This window comes from Trypanosoma brucei, chromosome 8 (assembly GCF_000210295.1).
Source record: "Trypanosoma brucei gambiense DAL972 chromosome 8, complete sequence".
NCBI lineage: Eukaryota > Euglenozoa > Kinetoplastea > Trypanosomatida > Trypanosomatidae > Trypanosoma > Trypanosoma brucei.
In genome coordinates, this window is record NC_026741.1 from 738,709 (window position 1) to 762,768 (window position 24,060).

Below are 24,060 nucleotides of genomic sequence, written 5' to 3' on the forward strand. Positions count from 1 at the left end.
ACTAGGCACTGTACGGAGACGCCGCCGTGAGTCATGCAAGTCTCTCCACGTGTGCCAAAAGTGAAGGCGAAAACCCCATACGACCTTCCAGAAAGGGTGCGGTGGTACCACATATTGTGGGAAATGCGCAAGGGCGAGTTTCGTCGTTCTTATATTTCCATGCAGCGCCGCCACTGGCGCATTTTTTTGAAGTACGAGAGTCACTTGATCTACGAACGCGCGGTGATGGGCCTCTTGGTAGCAACGGTGATATTTGCCCTCTCTAATCTAAATATCGTGAAGGCGGTTGTACGCCTGCCGACCGAGGATATTAATGAGCTGCTCAAAGAGGATGTGTGGCAGGGTTATCGGAACGAAGTGAATCAAAGGAAGGAGCACGCGAATAAAATGCTCGAGGAGTCGGCGTTCATAAGGGATAAAAACAAGCCGTTTTCAAGTTAGGTGTAGTGTAGCACATGCTTTGAATTGACGCGAGCGGACTTTGATACGTTTGTTTGGTGGGCTTCATCTGTGCTCTGGATGGGCGTGTAGGATGTTGAATCGCGCTTGCTTTTACCTTCCACTTTGTGTGCATGCAGTTGGTGTGCCCCATGCAATTTAGTTTTCCATCTAATTCTCTCTTGTCAACGTTCGTTTCTTTTTCTTGTTCATGGTGAGGATCAAGTCACGCGCACACGTAAGTAATTCTACACAAGCATCTTCCCCACTGAGGAGCACCCCAATGGACGTATCGCGGTTTCGACACACACAGGCTGTACCGGCACGGCAGGACCAACAGTTCCTAAACCTGACTCCTTCTGCAGCGCGGTGGGAGTGCAGCAACCTTATCGCCTGTAACGACCGCTTCATTGCGATACCGTGGTTGCAACTTGGTAGCACGGCTGTTCTGCGCCACACTGATTGCGGGAAGTTGGCCTCGAACCCGCCCATACTTTTGGGCCAGGAGGGGGACATCATTGATGTCACCTTCAATCCATTTGACTCGTCGAAGCTATTCACAGCGAGCGAGGACGGGACCATTATGGGGTGGAACATCCCCGAAGAGGGTCTGACGCAGAACTGCTCTGACAACATTGTTCACCTGCAAGGCCACACCAAGAAGGTGGGCCTACTGAGCTTCCACCCCAGCGCCGCCAACGTGCTGGCTTCCGCGGGTGCTGATATGGTAGTAAACGTGTGGGATGTCCAGAAAGGTGTCGCAAAAGAAGTGGTGAAGTGCCACGCGGAGCAGATCAGCTCGCTGGATTGGAATCTTGATGGTTCGCTTCTTTGCACCACATCTAAGGATAAAAAACTAAACATTGTGGATCCGAGAAGCCAAAAAATTGTCTGCTCCAGCGGCGCTAGTGAGAGCACCAAAACTCAGCGTGCTCTTTGGGCACGACGTGCCGACCTTGTCATTACAATTGGAGTAAATACAATGCAAATGCGTCAGGCAATGGTATGGGACATCCGCAAGTTGGCGGCACCAGCGAGTACCGTGGATGTTGACCAGTCATGTGCTGTTTCTATGCCCTTTTTTGACGAAGACACAAGCCTATTTTATATTGGAAGCCGCGGTGAGGGCGGCATTCGCTCTTTCGAATTGAGAAACAGTCGGCTCATTAACTGTTCTTCGTACTCCTCATCGGAGATTCATCGGGGGCTTTGCATGGTTCCCAAGTGGATGTTGGACACACACAAATGCGAGATCGCCCGCTTTTATGCCCTTACACAGAAGTCAATGTACAACGTTCAGATGGTGTTACCACGCAAAACTGCAGATGAGGAGCTTCAAACTGACGTGTATCCTCCCACCTTTGCAAATGAACCCGCTATTACCGCTGATGAGTACTTTAGTGGTGTGAACAAGGAACCTCTTGTCATGAGCATGCAGGCTGTTTTTGATGGTAAAAGTCTTGAGGCGACAAAAGCTGCTGAGACTAAGCGCCGGGGAGTACCTCGCCCTTCAGAGGTGGAGTCGGATGATGACGACTCCTCCGCAGACGAGGCGGTGACATCATCCCGGCAGAAACACGCGGACCCCAACGCCGTGCGGGGTCCCGCCCATTCCGAAGGTATCAGCAGCCAGACATCATCGCAGTTGTTAGCTCTTGCCTCGCTATTGGGGCAGCAACAGGCGGAGGTGCAGCGTTGTCGTGAGGACCTTCAGAAGAAGGAGAGCCTTGTCGTGGAGACAATCGCAAAGATAAAGGCCCTTGCCTCTGGTAGTCAAGCGTAATGCTGTCTTCTTCCAGCTATTGTTGCTTTCACATGCTTAAATTGCGTGTGCCTTTTTTTCTCATTCTAGTGATGGTTGGCTCAGTCGTGGAAAGTCGTTTGACGATAAATAGGAAAGTGAAGGAGCAGCCCGGAGAGGGGTCGCCGGGTGGGAAGAGTGGTGGGATATACGTTATCCAGACTGGTGCGTGTTTGTCATTTCTTCCCTAATTTTCGTATCCTTTCTTGGCCAGCATAATTTACTTACATCATAGCTGTTTACCGGCACCACAACTACTCATCGTTCCGTTCCATTTACTAGTGCGTGTGCGTACTTGTGTGGGCTGCTTTCGCTGCGGCGTGTCTATCTTGTTTTGTTATTTTGCTTCCCATTACTGCATTTTTTCCCACATGTTTTTTCCCTTCGTTCTGGTTGCGCATCTTTATTTATTCGCTCGTTTGCAGGTACATTGGAGAGAGAGGGGGAGGAGGTAGCGGAGTGGCTGATTTTTGGAGCACCTTTTTTTTCGTAAAAAAAAACCTTTTGTGAGAAAGGAACACATAAACACCCGAGAGGTGTAACCGTATCCGCCAGAGAGCGTATTACTGACCTCAGCGCCACAATTAAGTTGGACATGTGAGGAAAGTAAGCAGAACAAACGGGAAAAAATGAGAAGGAGGAATGTTGGCGGAGAGGTTTCTGGAGGAACGGAATGGGGAACCAAACATGACTGATAAAGAGGGTTTTGCATATATATATATATACATCATTATGTTAAATGCCCGTTTGGAAGCTGTGTGGATACAGTTATGTTTCCCAGGTGTGCTAGAAGGAAATGGGAAGTTGAAAATAAATAAATAAATAGAAGTGAACAAGCAGACATGAAAAGAATAAAAGGTATGAAACAACTGGTGGGGGAAAGGGTACATAAGGGGGATAAAACACAATGAGAGGGAGATTGTATTTTGATGCAAATAACAATAGCGTCAACCGCGGTAGCGACACCATGAAAGAGAATGGAGTAATATCGATGTGGAAGAAGGGAGAGAAGGAATCAGTGCCTTTGGTTGATACGTTAGGAAATAGAAGGGAAAAGAACGGAGATAAAAGAGATTGAGGTATAGCGGGAGGAGTAAGTAAGGAGGGAATGATGTTGTGGGGTACAGAGTTCATAAGAAAAGAGCCTTGTTGGGTGCTGTACTGACTAGACGGTGCCTATTTGAAAATATTCAAACACTATTTTGCTATCCAGGTGCCGTCCGCTCCCTTCCTCCCTCTTCCACTTTTGGTCCCTACAATTTATCCGATCCACTTCTTTTCTTTTCCACTTTTTTTTTCCGATTTGTCATTCTTTTAAGGGCGTTTTCCCTACTCCTTACGCTGGACGGTTGCTCACATGCGTTGTACCAGTTTTTCTTGGATTGCCTGTTTGCTTTACTAACCCGCTTCCTACTAACCTCGTCCTTTACTATCATCTTTAACTTTTTTCTTTCTTTAACGATAAGAGTTATCTCATGCAGAAGCTCTTATCACCAAGAACAGCGCGCCACGCCCGTCTCTTCCGACTCGCTGGCAAGTTGGCTGACTCGGGTAGTCCCGGTGTTCCTAAGAGTGACGGCGAGCGCCTCGTGTGGGTTAACTCACACGTGCGGCGTGATAAGGATATTTCCCTATCCCAAGAGGAGGAGAGGATTCGGGAGCTAATGATGCCGCTGGAGGTCGGAGAGAATTCCTTCGCGGCTAACGGGCAGGCAACACATGGTAACTTGTTTTATTTCCGCGAGTACCCAATGTACCCCGGAGAGTACGTACCGGCGGAGCATAACACTCTTTCGTCGTTGCGCGACGAGCTGCGACTTGATCTAACTGCACAGTCGTTGAAAGAGGCCTGGATGCGGGTGAGTGGTGGGGTGTATTTTCAATCTGTGGATGAATACTACGCTTCTGTTGATGGTCTCGATGCGGAACAGATCGGCGAGGTATTGGCGGCCCTTTTTCCAGAGCTAAACTGTTACGAAGCTCAGGCACTTGTGCAGCGGACATTAGAGTGCATTAGTAGGCCAGTCAGCGCCGCTTCACGGCAGCTTAGTCGCACCATCACGGCCGAAGCGGTGGGACTTGACAACGCACCGGGTCACTACACGAATTTCTTGGAGTGGATGGGTCGGTTAACGGAGACACGAGCGTTTAAAACAGAACATGCACTGTTTGAGTTTAGTCGTCGGAAGTTCAACAGAGATGATGTGCGTGTTATGTTTGAGAACTACCGACTGATGAGCAAAGCCACTCTCCTTGCTGATAGCGCGGATAGCTACAGCCACTTCTACACGGTCCTTAAAGACTTTGCCCGTAAGGTAGCAGGTGAGGATTCCCGACACCAGATAGGCGTACGTATTGATGAAGCGGAGGTGGATCCGGAAACTGGAATTGCTGTTGGTCGTGGCTGTGCGGATGGTGAGAAATACCACTTCACCGCCCTCCTTCGTGAGAACAGAGACCACAACGGCATCATCACTGTGATGGGCAAACCACTTTCACTGGTTCTTGACAATAAAGCGTGGTTAATGGAGATGGTTTTGATGCCGTTTGATGAGGCAAATCTGGATTACAGGGATTTCGATGTGCATATCGTTTCCGAAGGGCATGCAATGCCCTCCATCGCCAACGAAATTGCTGCCTTCGCCTTACGCATGGCGGTTGCGAACGCTCTCGTGAAGTTGATTCCACTGACGCGTATTCCACTGAAGAAGTCGGGACTGCTGTCAGTGGACCGCCGGCGCGAAAGGGGACAGTTCCCGGGATATCTTGATGGAAAGAAGGTGAAGCGTCGCTTTGCCAAGCGATAGCGGCGTGCTTTATTGTAAGGCAATTTCGTATTGTTGTGGATGCAATGGTGCATCGGTTTGTCATCTTATTGCCGCTGTCACCGCCGGTTTATCCTTCCCCGCAAGAGAGCGATGCAGAAACACCGCTTTCGCCGTAGTATATTCGATCACTTTGACTATTTCTTCACCAAACTTCGTCCCCCGATGCTTGCTTCGAGATATTACTGTCAATTGCTTGCTGTTTTTTTCTTTTACTGTTTATCATCTAGAAGATAGTGTGGGATGTACTTCCTTTTGCTAGCTGGGATCATTTGGGGAATCACAAATCCACTTCTGAAACGGTATAGCGGTGGAATGTCGGTGGACTCCTCCTCGTTTCTGGAGGATCTTCGCTTCCTTGCTTCACGACCAAAGTACCTAGCCGCACAATTAGCGAATCTCAGCGGTTCCGTTTTTTTCTTTGCGGGGCTTCCCAGTGCTGATGTGGCGGTGGGCAGTATTGTGGCCAACTCCCTCGCCTTTGTCATCACAGTGTTAGTAAGCGTTCTCGTGCTACGAGAGGGTACGCTGAAGCCGCGGACTCTTGTGGGGTGCTCACTGGTAGTAGTAGGAACATCGTTGTGTGGGATCGCATCATCATCATGATAATCGACATAGTTTTTGTGGCGGCTGCAATGCGATGGTGACCGCACTTCTCATTGTCGGCAACATCGCAAAACGGAACGATTTAGCGAAGAGTGCTTTGACCGCGGCTTCACCTGGGATAAGGACCCCCAATAATTTAAAGAATTTGGAACAGGGACATCGGAGTTCACTCGGTGTCCTGCATTTGTATCTGTTTTCACTGGAAGTCGCCTTTAACATTTGTGGGAGGTTGATGCAGGTTGGCTCACGGTTCGTTGCCAATGCCGCGTATAAGCATGCACAACTGTGATGATTATAATGTGGGTTGCTTGACTTTGCCCCCGTTTACATACCAATGATCCACACTAAGACTTCTGTATGCTCACATAGTCCAAGGTTTTGTTTAAAAACATGAAGAGAATCGTTGTACCCCATCGTTGGTCAGAAATGAATCGCGTCGAGCACCCTCCATTAATGATGAAGCAACTGTTTCAAGGTGTTTGTGGTGGATTACGCTGGCTGGAGACAAAGTCACTGGCTCAGTATTTGGCGGTGCGCGCCATCGAAGAGGGGTACCCCAGCACACCAGGTGTGCGCAAGGCGCTTCATGTAAAGAGGGCCCCCCTGCAAAAGAGGCGAGTGGTGCAGAGAAGCACAAAGTCAGCAACCGCAGCCTGTTCCTTGCCAACAACAGCGGCCCCAGCGCAACTTCCGCTTACTTCATCCTGTGATGCTCTAACCGTAACAGGGGGGCTCTCTCTGCAGGTGACGAAACAGAAGCGGCTGGTGTCTTATGACGTTTTGGACTGCACGCTCGGCAGCGGCTACCACGCCGGTGCTGTTCTTGAAAATGGTGGGCCGTACACCCGCGTTGTGGCGCTTGATTGCGACCACGACGCAATGCACGCGGCGAGGGATTTGGTTGAGGAGTTTGGTGGGGATCGGTTTCGCTTTTACTGTTGTAAGATGTCTGAGGCGAAGGCCATGTTCGGTGAGCGGTCTTTTGATGCTATCATGATCGACGGCGGGGTTTCAGATACGCAGTTGGAGGATCCTGAGCGTGGGTTTCTGCTGGATGATGAGGGCGGTCACCGCCTTGACATGCGCTTCGGGCCGCAGATGGGAGTAGGTGCACTCGAATACCTTAATACTGTATCGCAGCATACGCTTGTTTCCTCGTTATTGGTCTACGGTCTCTTGGAGTACGGTCAAGCAATGAAGATGTCACGCGCGATAACCCGGCGAAAGCCGTTCGTGGATTCACGTGAAGTGCTTACCTGTATTGAACAAGCTGGAGATGAGCTACCGGAGGGGGGCTGGCGATCCCAAGGCAGCCGTCGCAAGTCGCCCATGTCGTGGAAGTTCCTCACCTCATTGCGATGCATAATAAACAACGAGATGTACGAGTTGAGGCAGGGCATTGAGAATGCGCTGTTAATGCTTCGGGATGATGGGCGTTTGGTGGTGTTCAGCCGCCTCCCGTGGGAAGAGCGGCTTGTGCGTGGCACTGTAGACGACCACCCCCATGCTTTGTTGTCCTATGTGGAGGATATATCGATCGATGACGTGCAAATATACGGCTTCACGCGCCATGCGAAGATGTGGGTCATTACCCGCGCCGCCTCGTCGGCGTACGCATTGAAAAATACCACAACTCTTACGGAGGAGAAGTTCCGTGAGAGCTCCGTGCGATGGCTTACTGGTATGTATGCCGGTCAAACACATGGATTTCCTGCAAATAACTTTACCTTTGAGAACTTTGAACGGAAAGAGTGGGTAACGCTTCGCCGAAATGGCAAACCACCCCCAGTTGACGTGGGGCTGGATGACAAATGAGTGTTGCGCCCATGAGTTATAGTTTTCTCTACCATTAGTGAATTTTTTGCGAGCATGGCGCCAGCAGTTTGTCTCGCTCCTTTTACCCCTTATCCGTAATGTTCGGTTGGGCATGGGAAGTAGTGCGCACCTATTGTGTACGGCTTGGGCTAGGGGTTGGCTACGTTAACGCGAAGTTGTCGAGCCCATCCTTCGATTGAATACTCCGTTGGCCATATTGAAGCCTGGAAATCCCAACAGTTTCATGCCGAACTTCACTTCCTTAATTCTTCACTGCTGTGAGAACCCCTTCTTGCGCTGCGTCTCCTTTGTACGGCCACCGAACTGTAAGTTGCCGGTAGAAAGGAGGCTAGGCACCCACTCGCAGCAGAGTGTTTAAGTTAGTGCAGTTGAGTGATATGGCTGACCGCCTTGCTATTTTCATTAAGCAATGCGGATTGCAACGGTGCGTGATCCTCACTGGTGCTGGTTGCAGTACCGAGAGCGGCGTGCCAGACTACCGAGGACCCAACGGTCTTTATCGCCGTCCGAACTTTGTGCCGCTGACGCGGCAGGTATTTCTTAGCGGCAGTGAACATCAGAAGCGCTACTGGGCCCGAAGCATGTTTGGTTATAACACCGTTAGCGGGGCAAGCTGCAATGACACGCATATGGGTCTGTATGAGTTGTATCGGGCCGGTGTTGTGAACCGGCTGCTGACGCAAAATGTGGATGGTCTCCATCACCTTGCAGCCCATGGAGGTACGGGGAGCAAAACTGTTGAAGCATACGCCAAATACACCTCCAGCAACTCTGGTGTGTTGGAGTTGCATGGGAACATACACCAGGTTTGCTGCATGCAGTGTGGTGATGTGAGTCCGCGGCGGCGGCTTCAGCAACGGTTGTGTGAGGCCAATTACCAACTGTGTAGGGATTACGAGGCTGAATTTAGTGAAGTACGACCTGATGGCGACTACGAGGTCCCCGACCGTGTTGTGCAGGCCATGCAGCTTGTGTGCTGTGAGCATTGTGGTGGCTTGCTGAAACCACACGTTGTTTTGTTTGGCGAGAACGTACCTAAGGAGTGTGTCAGGGAGGCGTATACTGCTGTTCGCGCTGCTTCCTGCCTGATCTGCCTCGGGACATCACTTCAAGTTTTCAGTGCCCTCCGCTTTGTGCTCGCTGCGCGCAAGAGCGGTGTGCCCATTGCTATTGTCACGGCGGGAAGGACGCGAGCTGACGGTTTGGAAGAGTTGAAGGTGGACACAAATAGCACAGCTGCCACAATGCGTGGGGTGGTGAAACAGCTCTTGGGGTTCGAGTTGGGCGACACGAAGTAAAGATGGTTGTTGGTGCCAAGTGACATGAAGGAGTCGCCCCTGCGGTGCCACCCTTGTTTTGTCACTGTTGGTAGCGACGATTCACTTTTGCATGTGTTTAAAATCTCTTTTTCTGTATCCTTCCCATGGAGAGAGACAACGATCGCAGATGGACGATGGTGAGATCTCTAGCGTTTGTCCGTAGAAATCTTTTTTTGAATCCACCATTAAAAAAAAAACCACTATTTGCTTCTGTTCTTGTTTTTGCATCCATCGCTGTCATTGTGCCTGTGACTGTAGCAGTGACGACCATTCGTTGCTTTCCCTGTCTCCCCTTTGCTTTTGAGTGGAACGAACACATTCAACAGGAAGTAGTGAAGTTGAAGAACTTAACGTACCGAAAGCGACAAAAGAAGTAAATAACAAAGGAAGAAAGAAAGGGGAGATGCAGCAGCAACAGCCCGTCATTGTGCTCAACCAGAAGATGGAGCGGCAGACTGGCCGCAAGGCACAGTTGAACAACATCGAGGCAGCTCGTGTTGTCTCTGGTCTTATCAGTAGCACACTGGGACCGTGTGCTATGTTGAAGATGATCCTCGACCCAATGGGTGGCACAGTCCTCACCAACGATGGAAATTGCATCCTTCGTGAGATTGACGTCGTACACCCGGCAGCCAAACACATGTTGGAGCTCGCACGCGCCCAGGATGAGGAAGTGGGTGACGGGACCACGTCTGTTATTATCCTCACAGGTGAAATTCTCAGCCTTTCCAAACCGCTTCTTGAGCGCGGCATCCACCCACTGAAGATAGTGAAGGGATTTTCCCTTGCGCTTACGGATGCACTTGCCGCAATTGAGAAGATCGCCACATCTATTGACCCAAACGACATAAAGCAGTTGGAAGAGGTTGTTCGCGCTTGCCTTGGAACGAAGTACAATTCTCATGAGGACGACCTTATGTGTAAGATGGCTGTGGAGGCCACGTTACGTGTCGTGGTAGAGAACAAAGTGACCGGCCAAAAGGAAGTGGACATCAAGCGTTATGCCAAGATAGAGAAAATCCCAGGCGGATCTGTTTCTGATAGCGTTGTGCTCGATGGCGTGATGTTCAACAAGGACCATATTCATCCGAAGATGCGGCGCTACATTGAGAAGCCGCGCATTCTGCTGCTGGATTGTCCTCTGGAGTATAAGAAGCCGGAAACCACCATCAACGTCGAGGTTGGACAGGCCACTGACTGGGAACTGCTGCTCAAGCAAGAGGAGGACTACGTGCGCGGCCTCTGCCAGACCATCATTTCCTTTAAACCGGATGTTGTTATCACTGAGAAAGGTGCTTCGGACCTCGCGGCTCACTTCCTGCACAAGGCGCAGATCACGTGCATTCGCCGTTTGCGTAAGACTGACAACAATCGTATTGCACGTGCCACGGGTGCCACGATTATTAGTCGCGTGGCGGAGCTAACGGAGGACCACATCGGCCATGCAGGGTTGATGGAGATCAAGAAGATAGGGGACGAGTACTTCACATTCATCACCGGTTGCACATCTGGAAAGGCCTGCAGTGTAGTGCTGCGCGGAGCAAGCAAAGATACGATCAATGAGATGGAGCGCAACCTGCACGATGCCATGTGTGTTGCACGCAACATTATTCTTGAGCCACGTGTAGTGTACGGTGCGTCCGCGCTTGAAATGTACGTTTCCTCATACCTCATGAACCATTCCAAGAGTATCACGGGGGTACAGCAGGCGGCGTACCAAGCCGTGGCAATGGCGTTGGAGGTTGTCCCACGCATTCTCACAAGCAATTGCGGGGCGAATGTAATCCGCACTGTAACGGAACTGCGCGCCCGCCACGCGATGCCCGACGGTGATTACTGGGGCGTCGATGGCACCACAGGTGACATTGTGGACGTGCGTTCCTTAAGGGTGGTAGAGCCGGCAGCGGTGAAGGTGCAGGCACTGAAGACGGCTATCGAGGCGGCGTCGATGATTCTTCGAGTGGATGATGTTGTGTCTGGAACCAAGCTTCGTCATGAGAAGGAGAACAAGCCGGCGCCAGCAGCCGCACAAGGAGCGGCTGATGACGAGCAAGGTGAGGCTGAAGCTGCCTAACTTCATCGTGGAGTTGTTTACAGCGTCCCCACTTTCTCCCTTACTTTTTTCCTATTCCTTATATCAAATTCATACATGCTCGTGGGCATGTGGGCAGTGAGATTTGTGGACCGTTTCTTTTTTTTTTTCTTTAACGGGACGGTGCATCACTGCACCTTTAGTATTGCCTTTCGGGAGGGGCCGGAGGTGCGTGTGTGTGGGCTATATAGTGAGTGTTTGAGCCGCCGAGGTCCATGTCACATTTGGTTCCTTTCCCCCACATGTGGCCTGGCTCTCTCTCTCTATTCATCTGTGCCACAACCGCCACCATTCAAAATATTATTTGTAACCGGCACCGAAATATAATTGTAAGTAGCGGCAATAGCAGTGATAGAAGAATAAGAAAGATTTGATGGACTCCTCCGGTGCCTGCCCCGTCGTGCCCGGCGTCTGTAGTGCGTAACGGCGAGATTTCGATATGAGAAGGAACCAAGAAAGAGGGAAAAGGAGCTGAACAAGCAAAGGATTGTGAAGGTGCAGCAAGCGTTAGCGTTAGAAAAATGATTGATTGTAGGGTGTGGAAACGAATGATAGGGAAAGAGAAATATATGAGTGAGACGGGGGTAAAAAAAAAAAAAGACAAGCGGAAGTGATGCTTGTCTGAAATAAAAGCCGTGACGGCCGATTGTGGTGTGACTTTAAGAAACCATAAGAATGCTAAGAAACCAAGGAAAACAGAACAAAAGAAAAAGAAAAAAAAGGAGCAACTAAAAAGAAGAAACGAAAGGAAGCTTCAAAAAAAGAAAAGAGAACGAAGTAAAAGCAATACAAAATACAACACGTAACTGTTAACAGTAATGAAGGCTGGGATGGGTGCATTATTAGATGCTCACAGCATTACTGGGGGGTCGGAGTTTGGTCTTGTGCACTGTTTTTTTTTTGTGTGTGTGTATGTGAGGAGGGATGTGGCGTCCTTAAACGTCGACGGTGGTAAAAAGGAGTGGAACTCGGGGGCAAGGAGGAATACACTTGGATTCTTTACAGTTCATCGCATTTCTCCGTAAATCCTCGTTTTTGTGGTGTTTCGTACTTGAAGCCTCCTCCCGCTTATTGTTTCTTTTCCTCTTTTATATGTTTTTTTTTGGTGTTCTATTCCGTAGCCTCGCCTTCCTCAGTTTTGTGTACGTCGCTCGCGGGAATTCTGCACACTTCTTCCCTCTCCTTTGTTGCAGATGAGGGTGACATTCAATATGAAGCCAATGGGCGTTTTTGTGTGAATGTGTGGGCGAATGAAAACACGACCGCTTTGCCGACGATGGCCGGACTTGTGAATTCCAGATGAGAAGAAGCAGATACAAATGAAAACAACTTTCGCACTCCTCCTCCTTCCTTATATAAGAGAGCATGTGGGTGTTGCGCTGATTCTGGCCGTTCTTTGGTTTCCCCACCTATTTCCTTTTGTGGTTGTCTCAAAATTCCTCCTGTTTCCTCGTGTTTCCTTTTGCTTGTTACTGTTTCGTGATCAAACTTCTTTTTTTTTTTCTGTCGTGGATCTCCTCCCTCCATAAAGTCTTGCTTCCCAACAAACCGGTAAGTAGTATAAAAAAGCAAGGTACATCAAGTAATAGCAGGAGAAACTGAAGGCGACTTTGTTGCTGTAGTTTCTCTTTTATTTTATTTTATCGAGGGAAAAGGTCCCTTCGTTATTTTTGGTTGCGTCTCTGGTTTGTTTTCTTCTACACGTACCCGCGTGGAGTTTGGGCTCACTGATATAGACACTCTTATAGCTGAAAAGGAAGGTTCGGAAGAGAGAGGGTCTCAGTGTGTGTGTGTGTTTCCCTTTTATCTGATCTCTTCTTTTGACCGTTAGACTTGCCGGTGTTTCTGAGGACCCCGACAATTAACTTTCGATATTCCTTAGCGTATTGCGGCGTGTCTCCATCGCCTGCAGGGCGCTGAAAAGAGAAAAAGGATACGCCAGGTAGCCCTAACAAACTACTAAAGACTGCTGCAGTGTTGGCCGTTGGTTTGGTTGTTGAAGTGAGTGAAAGGGCGGGGAGGGCACTGAAATTGAGGTTGAAGAAGCTCATAAGTATCCGGTCATCCGCCTCGCGGGACACCAACGCAGCCGGTGCAGCACACCATAAACGCAACTGATAGAAATACTTGAGGCCACAAAAGACCGTAGAAATCACATATATATTTCAGAGGGTGGGTGTTGGGGGTAACACATTTAAAAGCGTCATTTCTTCGTTTGGATGTTCCGCATCTCATTCACTTCCCTCGCCGGGGGCCTTATGCGCAAGGCGGGAAGGTCAGCGAAAGGAATGAGTGTAGTGGATCCCTCTGCTGTTGAATCGCTTAGTGAAATGGATAGTGCGGATATCATAAAACCGTCCAGCAGTGGTAGTCGCAAAGGCCGGCGGGGTCGGCGAGCGGGTACAGAGGCGGGCGAGGAAGGGAAAGGGGAATCCGCTTTTGCCGAATCCACCGGGTTTGTTCCTGTAGACAACGCTTCCATGGGCATTGTTGGTTATAAGGGAAAACATAGTGAGGCAAAAGTACTGGAGTTAGCGGAGCGCATGCAGCGACGGGACATCACAGGTGAGGTGCCAGTTGCATCATTCGCATATGAAATACTGAAATCACATCCGTCGGTGCGACAAATGGGGTTGCGGGAACGTATGTCTTTTCTGTGTGACCGTTGGGAGCGGCTGAGCGACAGGCAGCGGAAGGCATACTTAGACAACCCACTGAAAGGTCTGTTGTAGGCAGCACAGAACATTTTCCGTGTTGTGCCCTGCGTATGGGCGGGAGCACACACATTCACAAAAGATTATGATGGTTTTGGAAACTATTCGCACAAGTGGCAGGAGCGGCAACATGGGAACCGAAGAAGTGTTAGACGACTGAACATTACGGTTAAGAAGCGGACGGATGTAACTGAGGCGCGTTGACCACACGACGAGGAAGGGAAGAATATTTCTTTTACCCCTACCCAGAGATACACATATATATGTATATATATATATATATATGTGTGTGTGTGTGTGTACGCATGCGTGTAGTATTGTCCTCTTGCCCTATTTTCCGGCAGAGATCAACTTACTTTACCGAGTATCCGTCAGTTCTCATCTCCTAACCGTTGCTTCTTCATAGAGATCGCGCCACCATTGTCACTACTGTTACTATTTTTTTTTTTTTCACACTACCCCTCTTGTAGAACGTACTGGGGCGATGTGGTTGGAGTCCTGTTGGAGACGAAGCAGACTTCGCAGCCCTGGTGCTTTATTTTTCTGCTTTCTTTAGACGAAAATGGGAATCATCATTGGCAAGAAGTTATCAATGTTCGGTACGTGCATGAGGTCAGAATGTTGGAGGAGAATAAAAAGTGATGTGTGGTGGACGTGACACGCTTGTGACGGTCACAATGAGTTCATCCCTTTGTTGCAGAAGGACGCGTAAATATGCACAAAAAGGTCATGAAACCGCTCACGTGAACATATTACGTATTCCTAACCATTTCTACTTCATGTCGTACTGCATAGCGCATGATTCTGTCTTTTCCCTGCGTCTGTGACCAACTTGTGCATGCCCCTTTCTCTCGTCATTTTTTTTTCCAGCTGCCGTGTTGCTCACAGAGTGGATCAGGTTGACTAGGGCAGCTAGGGACTGCAAAATAAGGTGGTGCAAAAGGCGCTAATGGAGAAACGTGCACGGTTACTTCTTGGAGTCCGCATGAATTACGCCCCGTTTTCATTCATGCGGCGCCGTAGAATAACGGCTGCTGCACTTCCAGTGGCTGAACGGTCTGACCCGCTCAGCATCTGTTACCGTTGCGTGCATGAACGTCCCTTTGTGGAGCCCCCACCGGAAGGCGACAACAACTCGGACGGTGAAGCTTATGAGACAGCCCGTGATGCACTGCTCCAGCTTAATATGATGGTGCGCCGTGGTATTGAGCCCGATGCCCTCATGTACACTTCTCTCATTGCGACCATGGGTCGGGCTCGGTTGGAGTGGCAGGCGTACAAACTGTTTTCTCGCATGCTGGAGAGCGGTATCCGACCGCTTCCCGAGACGTACGTGGCTTTGCACGACGCAACGTCTCCGAGGCGACACCATCTTCGGTGTGACTTACAACAGAAAATCGAAGAGTCTCTTGAGACGTTTCCTGAGGAACTTGCGGAGGCTGAGTTGCAGCTACAGCGGGAAAGGGACAGATTATGTGTGCAGAAATTCGAGGAGTACATGAGCGGTGTGCTGCCACCGGCGCCACCACCGCCACCGTCGGAGCAAGAGGCTATTTCTGTGCGGGACAAGGAGCGTGAAGGAGATCGGTCGTCATCTTTTGGTGGGGGATCAAATGCTGCGGGGTTGGGAAAAAGTGATGCGAAACCCATCGCCACAATGCATATACGGAACCCCACAGACGCATGGAGCACCGCTCGGATGATGGATGAGCAGCAGAAGCTTGGAAATCAGCGAGCTCAGGGTAGTACGGCAATTTCCCTGTGTGAGCAACTAGACAAACTCCATGAAGAGGAGCTGCGCATATTTCTTTCCGCTCAGAGGCAGCTACGGCACGGAAACAAAACCGACCTAGTAAAGCGTGTTCTTCACTGCGTCAGTGAAAAGAGCATTCGAGATATGCTGGAGCGTCGCAAGCATTACTTCCAGTCGGTGGCCCACATTTTGGAAAATGACTTGAATTCCCTTCGTCGCGACGGGATCATAGCGGAGAATAAGGCAGACGAGAGTGTTAATAATGAAGGTACTGATGCAATTCCATCTGCTGCCAACAGTGGTGGCTCCCAGCCCGTAATAATTTCGTATGCTTGTGGTGTAGACCAGACGATAACGGCAGAGGAAAAAGAATCGGTTGCTCCTGATTTCCTTCACACACCGTGGGGTATTCTGCGTAAGCCAGTTCGTCATACTTCTACAGGGGAAAAGTCACGTAGCATTGATCGACTGCAACGTCTCTCGCTGAACGTAGACGAGCTGCAGCTTGTGCGCAGCAAAGCATCTACTGGCGATCTTGACGAGCTTCCGGAGAGTTTACTCCGACGTTACGCGTACCAGTTTTCCCTGACATGGAAGCGGCGGCACCCGCTCTCGCTCCTGGAAGCCGTGCAGTGGCACTCTACCACGCTCCTTCCGCAACAGCTTAACGAGGAAGGCGGCGCATCCCCCACACCAGCTCTGCGTCGCCAGCAGGAGGATGAGGGTGTGCACAAGACGCTGGAGAATTATGAAGCTTTTCGCATTATTTCGCAGCGGACAAACAATCTGCAGGTGGTGGACAATAAGGAGATTAACTTACACTTGAAAGCTATCCGCCGTGAAGCTCTCAGGAAGGAGCGGCGGGCAGAGGAAACGTTGCGGCGCGAGCACAGTCTACTTGAAGCGGCGGCGCTCGCGGCTTCAGCGAAGTCCTTCACGCCACCTGAGGAGGATATGGTTCCTTCATCGCGTGTGCTTGGTGTGGATGCAGAGCACAATAATGACAACGAAAGTAGCGGCCGGCTTCTGCCAACCTCCTCAGATTGGGAAAAGGGGGAATCGCAAGAAGATGAACCAAAAGAGCTGCCGCCGTGGGCAATTTTCAATGGCGAGGAGGAATTTAACATGACAACGGGACGTTTTGGTGACCCACGTATCGGCCGCTACCAGGAGCTCAGTGACGGCCGCTTCCAAATCCTTCCCTCCCGTGAGGCACAGTCGCGCTGGACAGTGAACCGACAGCTTCTTCCGGGAGCCCTGCAGGATACATTACAGCGTGCGGAATTACAACAAAAGACTCGCGTAGAAGCTGTGGAGAAGGTACATCAAGAGAAGCTTAAGTTCAAACGTTACCGCAAGTGGGATGCGTTTCTGCGAAAAGCGCAGGATAAGCAGAAAGGGAAGCCCCAAACCGACGATAAGGAAGGAGACGGGGATGGTAAAAAGAGCGCTGGGCCGCTTCCTGCGAAAAAGCGACTCTCTCTGTTACTGCGCAAAGGGAAAGATAAGGCACCCATTGACGATGCTGTTAAGGCTAAGTATTGCAAAACTCTGTAACGTCTAAGGTGATCTGGAAGGTGAGCAACGGTGCGTGCGCAACAGTTAAGAACAAAGATACATATGTGAGCAAGCAACGGTTGTGAAGGTTGGAGGCAACTCGTTTGTGTACAATTCGAGTCACTGTTTTTATCGTCGCGTGTCTTTGCTATGTCTTTTTAACAGGTGAAACTTCTTCCCTTCATTACGGTGTTTGTGTTGCGGTCCTCTCACGCTGATTTTGTGAGAAATATATTCTCATCCCGACTCTTCGCTGTATCTCCCACTCTTCTTTGACTTGGTTATAGTAGGTAATAGTGCTTGTTGTGTATCGCATCTCTGATTAGTCCACTGTTGCTTGACCGCACCGCAAGGGGCTATCCCCCGTGAAGATTACAAATCCCAATGATTTGCCGCCATTGATCGACAGAAATGCTCAGCCAGGCGTACTCAGTTGGGGGAGATGTAGTTTTGAGACGGTCGTTTTTGGGTGGGGGAACACGGCTATATCCGTGAAAAGGGTGCTGGGACACGCTATTTGTAAGTCTTTAATGTCAGTTCCGGCTGTTTCTCTGCGGGTAATCGTACTCAGGATGGCGCATTGGCGACCCTCTTACACTTTCTTCATTCTCCTAATTACGTTTGGTTTACCTTTCATGTCTTTTCACTCCCCCCTTTTCTCAACCCATTTCCTCCATTATTCTCCCCTTGAAGCGCCTTGTACTCGGGGGTCTGTTCTGGCAGCAGCGCCTTTGGTGCCGTCGTCCTAACTCGGCGGGTCCTTCGCTTGAACTCGAGGGTCACAGCGAGTGGGTGATTTCGCAAACACTTTGGCGGGAGGAATAGAAAGAACCGTATAGCCTCGCAAAAACAACGCCAAGGGTGGCGTCAACGTTTTCACAGGATATATATACGTACATTATATAGGTATCAGTATAAGTTTTCACGTGTTTGAATAGACTACAACCATAGTTTTCTACCTGTTCTCTTAGTTACTGCGCTATGTCCGGGCGCCGGGGGACGGCGAGAAGTGCTGAAGAGTGGCGGGATGCTTTCTACAACCTTGACGAACGGCATCGGCAGCTGCAGCGTAAACTGAATGAGCAAGAACGAGAGATGAAGTTGTTGAAGGTATCGCAAAGACGAAGGTCGGCTCCCGCTGCGGCGGCTTTGCCAGGTGACGCGAACCGCAGCACGCCTGCCGTGGCACAAGCGCAGTCTGGTGGCGTGAGAGAGGTTCCTAGTGGAGTCAAATCTAGGCTAGAGGACCCTGTGGGACTGTCAACAGAGAATTCGCGCGGGCGGAACCCGGAGCGTAGTGTCCAGTTTGTTGGAGTGCCGTCTGCTGCGAGAAGGGAAGATGTGGCAGCGGCTGCGGCTGAGATCGCCAATATTTACTCGGGTGCCCCACCCCCTGATCCTTCCATGGTGTGGGGAATGGAGAACAGCATACAGAATTACGTGACTGCTAACGCTCTCTACCACGCGAATGAGGAAATGCGGCAGCGGCTAGAAGATTGCGTTGCGGTTGTTAAGTCGCTTCAGCACGAACTGGCGGCGAGCCGTGTGCTATCGAAAAACACCCAGTCACGTTTAGATGAGGCGACGCAGCAGATACAGCAGCTCGTACGCGAGCGAGACATAGCGTGTCAAAAGCTCAGTGTCGCTCAGAACGCGACAGCTGAGCTTGAACGGCAACAAAAGCAAACGTCAGTAGAGGAGGAGCGAATCCGCTTCTCCCTTGAGAGTCAAGTTACCGAACTGCGCAACCGTTTGGTGGTTGGTGCCGATAGCAACGAACTTCTCAGCCGAGACGTGCGCACGCTATTAGCGGAGGTGCAGGAGAAAACAACGACGATTCAGGGACTGCGGTCGAAATTGTCTCTTGCTGAGACCGCACTCGCTTCACAGCGTCATACGAATGAGAATCTCCTTGCAGAGTTTCGCAGCCTCAACAGCCAGCTTGTGGAGGAACGGAAGCGGTTGCTCGCCATGACGCAGGAGGTACACCTAGCGAACATGCGTGCCGGCGATATCAGGGACGCAGAGGCACGGCTTGCCGCTGTTGTAAACGATAGAACCGCTCTCGAGCGTGAGCACGCGAGGCTTATGGAAAGCCTTGTAACTGTCACAGAAGGTGCGCTTGCTATGGCGCGTGCGGAAGTGAAACAGGATTTAGATGAGTTTCGTGGCAGCGCCGCGCACTGGGAAGAAGTCGCTCAGTTACTGTACAAGGATATTGCGCAGCGTACACAAGCACATATCCACTGCAGGGAGGAGTGCGAAGAAGCGAAGCGTGCAAGGGATGAGGCCGCAGTGGCGTTGCGCGTTGCCAATGATGAACTGCGGTCTCATCGCCTCAAACTGGACATTGTGTGGCCAACACACCGGGCTGATACTGACGGTTTGACCCACGAGCAGATGCTTTCAATTTTTGGGAGGTACAATGTTGGTGCTAGAAGGGGAAGTCAGATGCAACAACAACAACAATCGGAGCAACATCGACTCTCTCCTGCAGAGCCGACCCTCCCTGATGGGAAGCCCCAACTCTATGACGATAACGTAGCTCTTTATGGAAGGGACTTCGTGACTGCACTGCAGGGTGCCCCGCTGGATGAACAGGTACGTGAGCTTCAAGAAGCAAACAGCGCACTGGTGGCGGAACTTCAACGCCTTCAGGTGACAAACGAACTTCAGAAAGAGCGCCTGCGTTCGTTGGAGAGTCAATTGCAGCGTAGGCAAGAGGCGGTGGAGACTGCAACTGCGGAACTCAAAGAACGTGAAATGGCAGGACAAACCTTTCTGCAGTCCCAACTCGATCGTGTCTCGTTCTTGGAGGCGCAGGTTCGTTCACTACGTGGCTATAGCATATCACCCACGAAGTCATTGTGTGAGGTTGAGGGGAACGAAACGGTGTTTGAGCTCTTCGTGGGTCAAATTTTGTCGACAGAGACCCCTGCTGGCGTTGAGTTGCGTAACACGTTCCCCCCGGTATTCTGTTCTATAGATTTCCTGTTGCACGAAACCGTGACCACACCCGTTGTTGCCGGTCTCAACGCTTTTCTCGATACAAGTGTTTCGTTTTGTGTTGCGATGGATGCACTGCTGCTATGCTATTTGCAGACACGGCAGCTCCTCCTTCAGTTGCATTGTGTGCGTTCCCAAGAGGAGCTTGGTGAAACAATGGTAGATAATGATGAAACAGGGAAGCTATGCATAGGGGAGCGGCTGTACACAACGGTGGCGGAAGGGTCCGTTAGCCTATCGGCCCTTGTAGCAGATCCCAAGCAACTAGAGGCAGATCGACCAAGCATTCGCGGCCATGTTCCGCTGCGTGACGGCTTCGGTCATCACATTGCATCTGTGGAGTTCGCGGTGACTGTCCGAACACCGTTTAGCGAGGCATTTCGTGCACTAGCCGCAGAGGGGACTAGGAGTTGGAGTATAGCGAAACATGAAGAACAACAGCAAATGGTTCAAGATCCGGTGTCAACAGTTCTGGCCGCATCTTCTTCGCGGTCTTCTCCTTTGGTGGCGGTTGTACAGAGGGACAGCCCTATATGTGAGCAAGTAGAAGGGGGCTCGGAGGTGAGGAGCGTGCGCGCCGTTTCTACTCCCAGACATGAGCGGAGAATGGTACTTGTTCCAACACCGCATCGCAGTAATGCTACTGGTCCCATATCGAGCACGTCGTCCTCTAACACTTTACTTGAGCGTTCTTCCTCCTTTACGCTCGTCCCACGTGCCGCTGCTATTGCTGCCGCCTCCGCACCTAACACTGTGCAGGCTCTCGTTGTTGACGTTTGCAAGCTTAAGCTTCCGCACGATCTATACCCTGTTCCTAGGCTTTCTTGCTACTATGCGTTAGAGCCCCTTGGCTGCAATTTGTACCTCCACGCTCCTCCCACCGCCCGATATGAATACGAATATTTGCAGGAGGGCGGCTTCAATGGGAAACGATTCCCCATTGGATCATTGCGGGAACTACTCGCGGTTACACGCGAACCATTCATTTTATTCTTCTTCGACGAGTCGGCGGTTTCAACTACCATTGATATGGCATCTGCTGAGGGCAAGGTTGAGAGACATCGAGGCCAGTATTGGGCAACTGCGCGAACAGAGTGGAGGTTGGCACTTGAGAAGCCCGAAGAGTTTGTTTCGCTTGAGCTACCGCTGATCAATAAGCAGGGACTCCCAATAAAGGGCGCCACCGTGCGTGTGAGGCTGCTTGCCACTTGTAAGGGTGAAGGTCCCCAAGGTGAGAATCCTGCTCAAAGGGAACCGCAAAGCTTGTTGGGCATTGCAGCAAGACTACCTGAGCACCGCACAAGGGGTTTTGAGGGTGCCGCCACTGCGGTTGAAGCCCGCGTTGTGGGAATTGCAACGAATCTTGATGTCCAGGGATGTGAGTGTCCCGAGGATTCCATAGATATGGAGATAATGCGACACCAGTTGGGTTCCTTTATTCCTTGAGGATGGACGTGGAGAACGGCTTAATGAAACTGCGATACACAGCGCGCGATATATATATATATATATATATATATAATTGTTATTATTGCGTGGAGTTTATTTTCTTTGTCACTGTTAATCGTTTGCCCGTCTCCGGTGGATGCACCGCCAAGTTGCCGCCAGCCCTTGGAATGGTGAGTTCGACTGTCCCGTGACAGGGAAATGAAGGGGGAAGAAGAGAGTTGTGCGTACCTCTTCGTTTCGGGTGCGGTGCGGTGGTTACTGCGGACGTTTCCAGATATTAATATTCGTTTGCTTAATTCAAACATTTCCCTCTTTTGCTGTCGTAGTCTCCCCCTTTTTTTCGACCTGAATAGGCGACGTTTTGCGGAGCGTATATAGCTGGTCGCGTACGCACTTGTTTTCAGGGATATACCTACAGATCTACGGATTGGGCAGTGCTCACCCTACGGGCCCACCGTGGTGCGTTTGGTTACAGTTCTGTTGTTCCTCCAACCTTCAGGGCTGTGTTGGTGGAAGGACGGAAAGGCAAAAGGAAAAAGAAGGGAAAAGGTATCTCTACGAAGTGAAAAGCAGCTTTCATATGCCTCCGCCGCCATTCAGTGGATCCAACGTTGTGGATGCAAAGGAGGCCACCAAACTGACAGTCGGTCCTCCGGAGGATCTTTGCGTAAGATCTCAGGGACCTGCTTCAGGGGCTAAATTACAGCACAAACCGGCGACTTTACCAGGGAGCACAAGCGGCAGCCGCTGGGGTCGGCCCCTTCAAAAGACATTGCCCCGGCCAGCCCTAACCTCTAAACCGAGCACGACGGTGAAGCCAAGGCCTCGGCCCCTTCCATTGCAGTCGAGTGAAGGAACGTCCACACCTGCAATTGCAACAGAGTTAAATAAGGAAAAGAGGGCGAAGGAGCAGGGGGCTCCCCCGGCCCCTAGGCCTGTTGTTGGTGCTGGTAAGAAGGTAACAGTAGCGGTGGCTCCGACGGAGAAAACGGAGGAGGCGAACCCCCCGGCGCCCGCTTCATCTTTTCTTGATGATATGCCTGTAGAGGCGTGTCTGGAGTATCTGACGCGGCCCCATCGCTCGTGGGAAAGTGCCACACGAATTAGAGAATTACAAAAACAGCGCGCCGAAAACAGCAGCCGCGCGGCCAGAAGAAGGAGTGCTTCCAATTCCCTGTCTTCCTCCATGCAGTTCTCAGCCTCCTCTTCCGTCGGGAATATGAGTGCCCACAGTGCCCCGCCCGCCTTCGGCCGCTTCGGTACGGGTTCAACGCGTGCCGAAAGCAGGGGTGGTATTGTGCCGCGTGCGCGGTTTGGTGCACTGCCGGGTGCGAAACCTGAACCTGAGGGCCTTATGGTGGGTGGTACTTCCGTCGTTGTGAGTGGAGGTCAACTGCCGTTACGGCTGCAGCCCCCACTATCATTTGGCGAATGCCGTAGTGCAACAGCAGGGAGTGTTGGGTTTCGACCACATGGCGAAAGGTGTGGTGGTGGGCCGCAGGGGTTTTCATTTTCGATGCAGTGATGTAGCAAGTGCTTCCGGCTTCCACCTCATTCTTTTTTTTTCGCGGTGTATGTACTTTGGCGTGCGCTTAGGTATCACCTCCTTCACTTTAATGAGAATATGTGCCTCGGGAGGATTTGGACGGGGCTTCGGTGAGGATTCGGTTGCATATGTATTCAGTTGAGGTATGAAGGGCAACTGAGAAAGTGAAGCTTCCTGTCTGTCGCCTCTTTTTCAACACTTTTACTTTGCTGTGTTTGTAGTGTAACGCTTCTTTGACAGCGGCTGTTCGCTCCCGTTGTTAAAGTGCCATGATAAAAGGATCAACTGGACAAATGTACTGCTATAAAGTAACGTAACACCGGAAGAGGGAATATTTAGATTAGGAAAGTGGTACCAGGCGAGGCGAGGCCCAAGGTATGAGGTGATAAACAGTGCAAGACGTTGCAGCGCAGGCGGAAACCGAAGGCACTAGTGTACTTCAACAGTCGGATTACACCTCAGTCGCTTCGGCAGCGGTCATAGACATAAGGCCATATATTATTGCCATTTTTATTATTGTTACATTCTACCCTTCTTTTTTTCTTGTATGCCACTTCACTTTTTCTCTTTTAGTTACCAATATCCCTCACTTTTCACTGTTCCCACTCATCGATGCATTTTCACCCCCTTTTCATTATGTTGCCGGTCACACAATTGTTCTTCAACCATTTCCACAGATCATGCCCCACCTCAATATAATTTCATTCCTTGTCTTACCCCTGGGGATAGCAACAGGAAGGGAAGGTGCAAACAGTTAAACACATTTTTGTGAGTGTGGTCACTGCACGCCCAACTGAAGGTGGGTGAGAGGAAAGGAAGGAGTGCTCGTACGTGTTTGGGGGTGGGGGTAAATCGACAAAATCCGTCTCTCGCATTTCACGTGCCCACGAACTCTATCCCTCCCCCACCTTACCTAAAGATTGGATGGACAGCGACAACACGGACGGAAGCACCCACAAAATTGAATTCAAGAGAAAAAACTTGTTTTGTTGTTGTTATTGTTGGAGATAGGTGTTGGTGGAGGCTAAAGAAAAGGTGGTGTCGCGCAGTGGGGGTCCCAGAAGTTGACCAGTTAGACGCCTTGGCACCATATTGTTATCACGATTACTGAATAGAAC

At 50.6% G+C, this 24,060-nt stretch overlaps 15 protein-coding genes across 15 annotated transcripts; 11 read left to right on the forward strand and 4 right to left on the reverse strand.

Annotated features, from left to right (window-relative positions):
• Positions 1-33: 33 nt before the first annotated feature.
• Positions 34-441, forward strand: TbgDal_VIII2800 (hypothetical protein, conserved; the record flags this gene model as incomplete). Its single annotated transcript, XM_011777307.1, has 1 exon — positions 34-441. The coding sequence occupies one exon, from the start codon at positions 34-36 to the stop codon at positions 439-441; it is 408 nt and encodes a 135-aa protein (XP_011775609.1).
• A 208-nt stretch (positions 442-649) lies between these two features.
• TbgDal_VIII2810 (coronin, putative) lies at positions 650-2,221 on the forward strand (the record flags this gene model as incomplete). Its single annotated transcript, XM_011777308.1, has 1 exon — positions 650-2,221. One exon carries the CDS (start codon positions 650-652, stop codon positions 2,219-2,221), a length of 1,572 nt encoding a protein of 523 aa, XP_011775610.1.
• Positions 2,222-2,642: 421 nt separating this feature from the next.
• On the reverse strand, positions 2,643-2,951 carry TbgDal_VIII2820 (hypothetical protein, unlikely; the record flags this gene model as incomplete). The annotated part of the gene is made up of 1 exon (XM_011777309.1): positions 2,643-2,951. The coding sequence occupies one exon, from the start codon at positions 2,949-2,951 to the stop codon at positions 2,643-2,645; it is 309 nt and encodes a 102-aa protein (XP_011775611.1).
• A 74-nt stretch (positions 2,952-3,025) lies between these two features.
• TbgDal_VIII2830 (hypothetical protein, unlikely) lies at positions 3,026-3,373 on the reverse strand (the record flags this gene model as incomplete). Its single annotated transcript, XM_011777310.1, has 1 exon — positions 3,026-3,373. One exon carries the CDS (start codon positions 3,371-3,373, stop codon positions 3,026-3,028), a length of 348 nt encoding a protein of 115 aa, XP_011775612.1.
• A 341-nt stretch (positions 3,374-3,714) lies between these two features.
• TbgDal_VIII2840 (hypothetical protein, conserved) lies at positions 3,715-5,046 on the forward strand (the record flags this gene model as incomplete). The annotated part of the gene is made up of 1 exon (XM_011777311.1): positions 3,715-5,046. One exon carries the CDS (start codon positions 3,715-3,717, stop codon positions 5,044-5,046), a length of 1,332 nt encoding a protein of 443 aa, XP_011775613.1.
• Positions 5,047-5,307: 261 nt separating this feature from the next.
• Positions 5,308-5,670, forward strand: TbgDal_VIII2850 (hypothetical protein, conserved; the record flags this gene model as incomplete). Its single annotated transcript, XM_011777312.1, has 1 exon — positions 5,308-5,670. One exon carries the CDS (start codon positions 5,308-5,310, stop codon positions 5,668-5,670), a length of 363 nt encoding a protein of 120 aa, XP_011775614.1.
• A 390-nt stretch (positions 5,671-6,060) lies between these two features.
• Positions 6,061-7,485, forward strand: TbgDal_VIII2860 (S-adenosyl-methyltransferase mraW-like protein,putative; the record flags this gene model as incomplete). Its single annotated transcript, XM_011777313.1, has 1 exon — positions 6,061-7,485. One exon carries the CDS (start codon positions 6,061-6,063, stop codon positions 7,483-7,485), a length of 1,425 nt encoding a protein of 474 aa, XP_011775615.1.
• A 398-nt stretch (positions 7,486-7,883) lies between these two features.
• Positions 7,884-8,804, forward strand: TbgDal_VIII2870 (NAD dependent deacetylase, putative; the record flags this gene model as incomplete). The annotated part of the gene is made up of 1 exon (XM_011777314.1): positions 7,884-8,804. One exon carries the CDS (start codon positions 7,884-7,886, stop codon positions 8,802-8,804), a length of 921 nt encoding a protein of 306 aa, XP_011775616.1.
• Positions 8,805-9,228: 424 nt separating this feature from the next.
• On the forward strand, positions 9,229-10,899 carry TbgDal_VIII2880 (t-complex protein 1 gamma subunit, putative; the record flags this gene model as incomplete). Its single annotated transcript, XM_011777315.1, has 1 exon — positions 9,229-10,899. One exon carries the CDS (start codon positions 9,229-9,231, stop codon positions 10,897-10,899), a length of 1,671 nt encoding a protein of 556 aa, XP_011775617.1.
• Positions 10,900-12,123: 1,224 nt separating this feature from the next.
• TbgDal_VIII2890 (hypothetical protein, unlikely) lies at positions 12,124-12,444 on the reverse strand (the record flags this gene model as incomplete). Its single annotated transcript, XM_011777316.1, has 1 exon — positions 12,124-12,444. One exon carries the CDS (start codon positions 12,442-12,444, stop codon positions 12,124-12,126), a length of 321 nt encoding a protein of 106 aa, XP_011775618.1.
• Positions 12,445-12,659: 215 nt separating this feature from the next.
• Positions 12,660-12,968, reverse strand: TbgDal_VIII2900 (hypothetical protein, unlikely; the record flags this gene model as incomplete). The annotated part of the gene is made up of 1 exon (XM_011777317.1): positions 12,660-12,968. The coding sequence occupies one exon, from the start codon at positions 12,966-12,968 to the stop codon at positions 12,660-12,662; it is 309 nt and encodes a 102-aa protein (XP_011775619.1).
• A 168-nt stretch (positions 12,969-13,136) lies between these two features.
• Positions 13,137-13,649, forward strand: TbgDal_VIII2910 (hypothetical protein, conserved; the record flags this gene model as incomplete). Its single annotated transcript, XM_011777318.1, has 1 exon — positions 13,137-13,649. One exon carries the CDS (start codon positions 13,137-13,139, stop codon positions 13,647-13,649), a length of 513 nt encoding a protein of 170 aa, XP_011775620.1.
• Positions 13,650-14,580: 931 nt separating this feature from the next.
• TbgDal_VIII2920 (hypothetical protein, conserved) lies at positions 14,581-16,941 on the forward strand (the record flags this gene model as incomplete). Its single annotated transcript, XM_011777319.1, has 1 exon — positions 14,581-16,941. The coding sequence occupies one exon, from the start codon at positions 14,581-14,583 to the stop codon at positions 16,939-16,941; it is 2,361 nt and encodes a 786-aa protein (XP_011775621.1).
• Positions 16,942-17,922: 981 nt separating this feature from the next.
• Positions 17,923-21,393, forward strand: TbgDal_VIII2930 (hypothetical protein, conserved; the record flags this gene model as incomplete). Its single annotated transcript, XM_011777320.1, has 1 exon — positions 17,923-21,393. The coding sequence occupies one exon, from the start codon at positions 17,923-17,925 to the stop codon at positions 21,391-21,393; it is 3,471 nt and encodes a 1,156-aa protein (XP_011775622.1).
• Positions 21,394-21,976: 583 nt separating this feature from the next.
• On the forward strand, positions 21,977-22,921 carry TbgDal_VIII2940 (T. brucei spp.-specific protein; the record flags this gene model as incomplete). Its single annotated transcript, XM_011777321.1, has 1 exon — positions 21,977-22,921. The coding sequence occupies one exon, from the start codon at positions 21,977-21,979 to the stop codon at positions 22,919-22,921; it is 945 nt and encodes a 314-aa protein (XP_011775623.1).
• Positions 22,922-24,060: the final 1,139 nt, after the last annotated feature.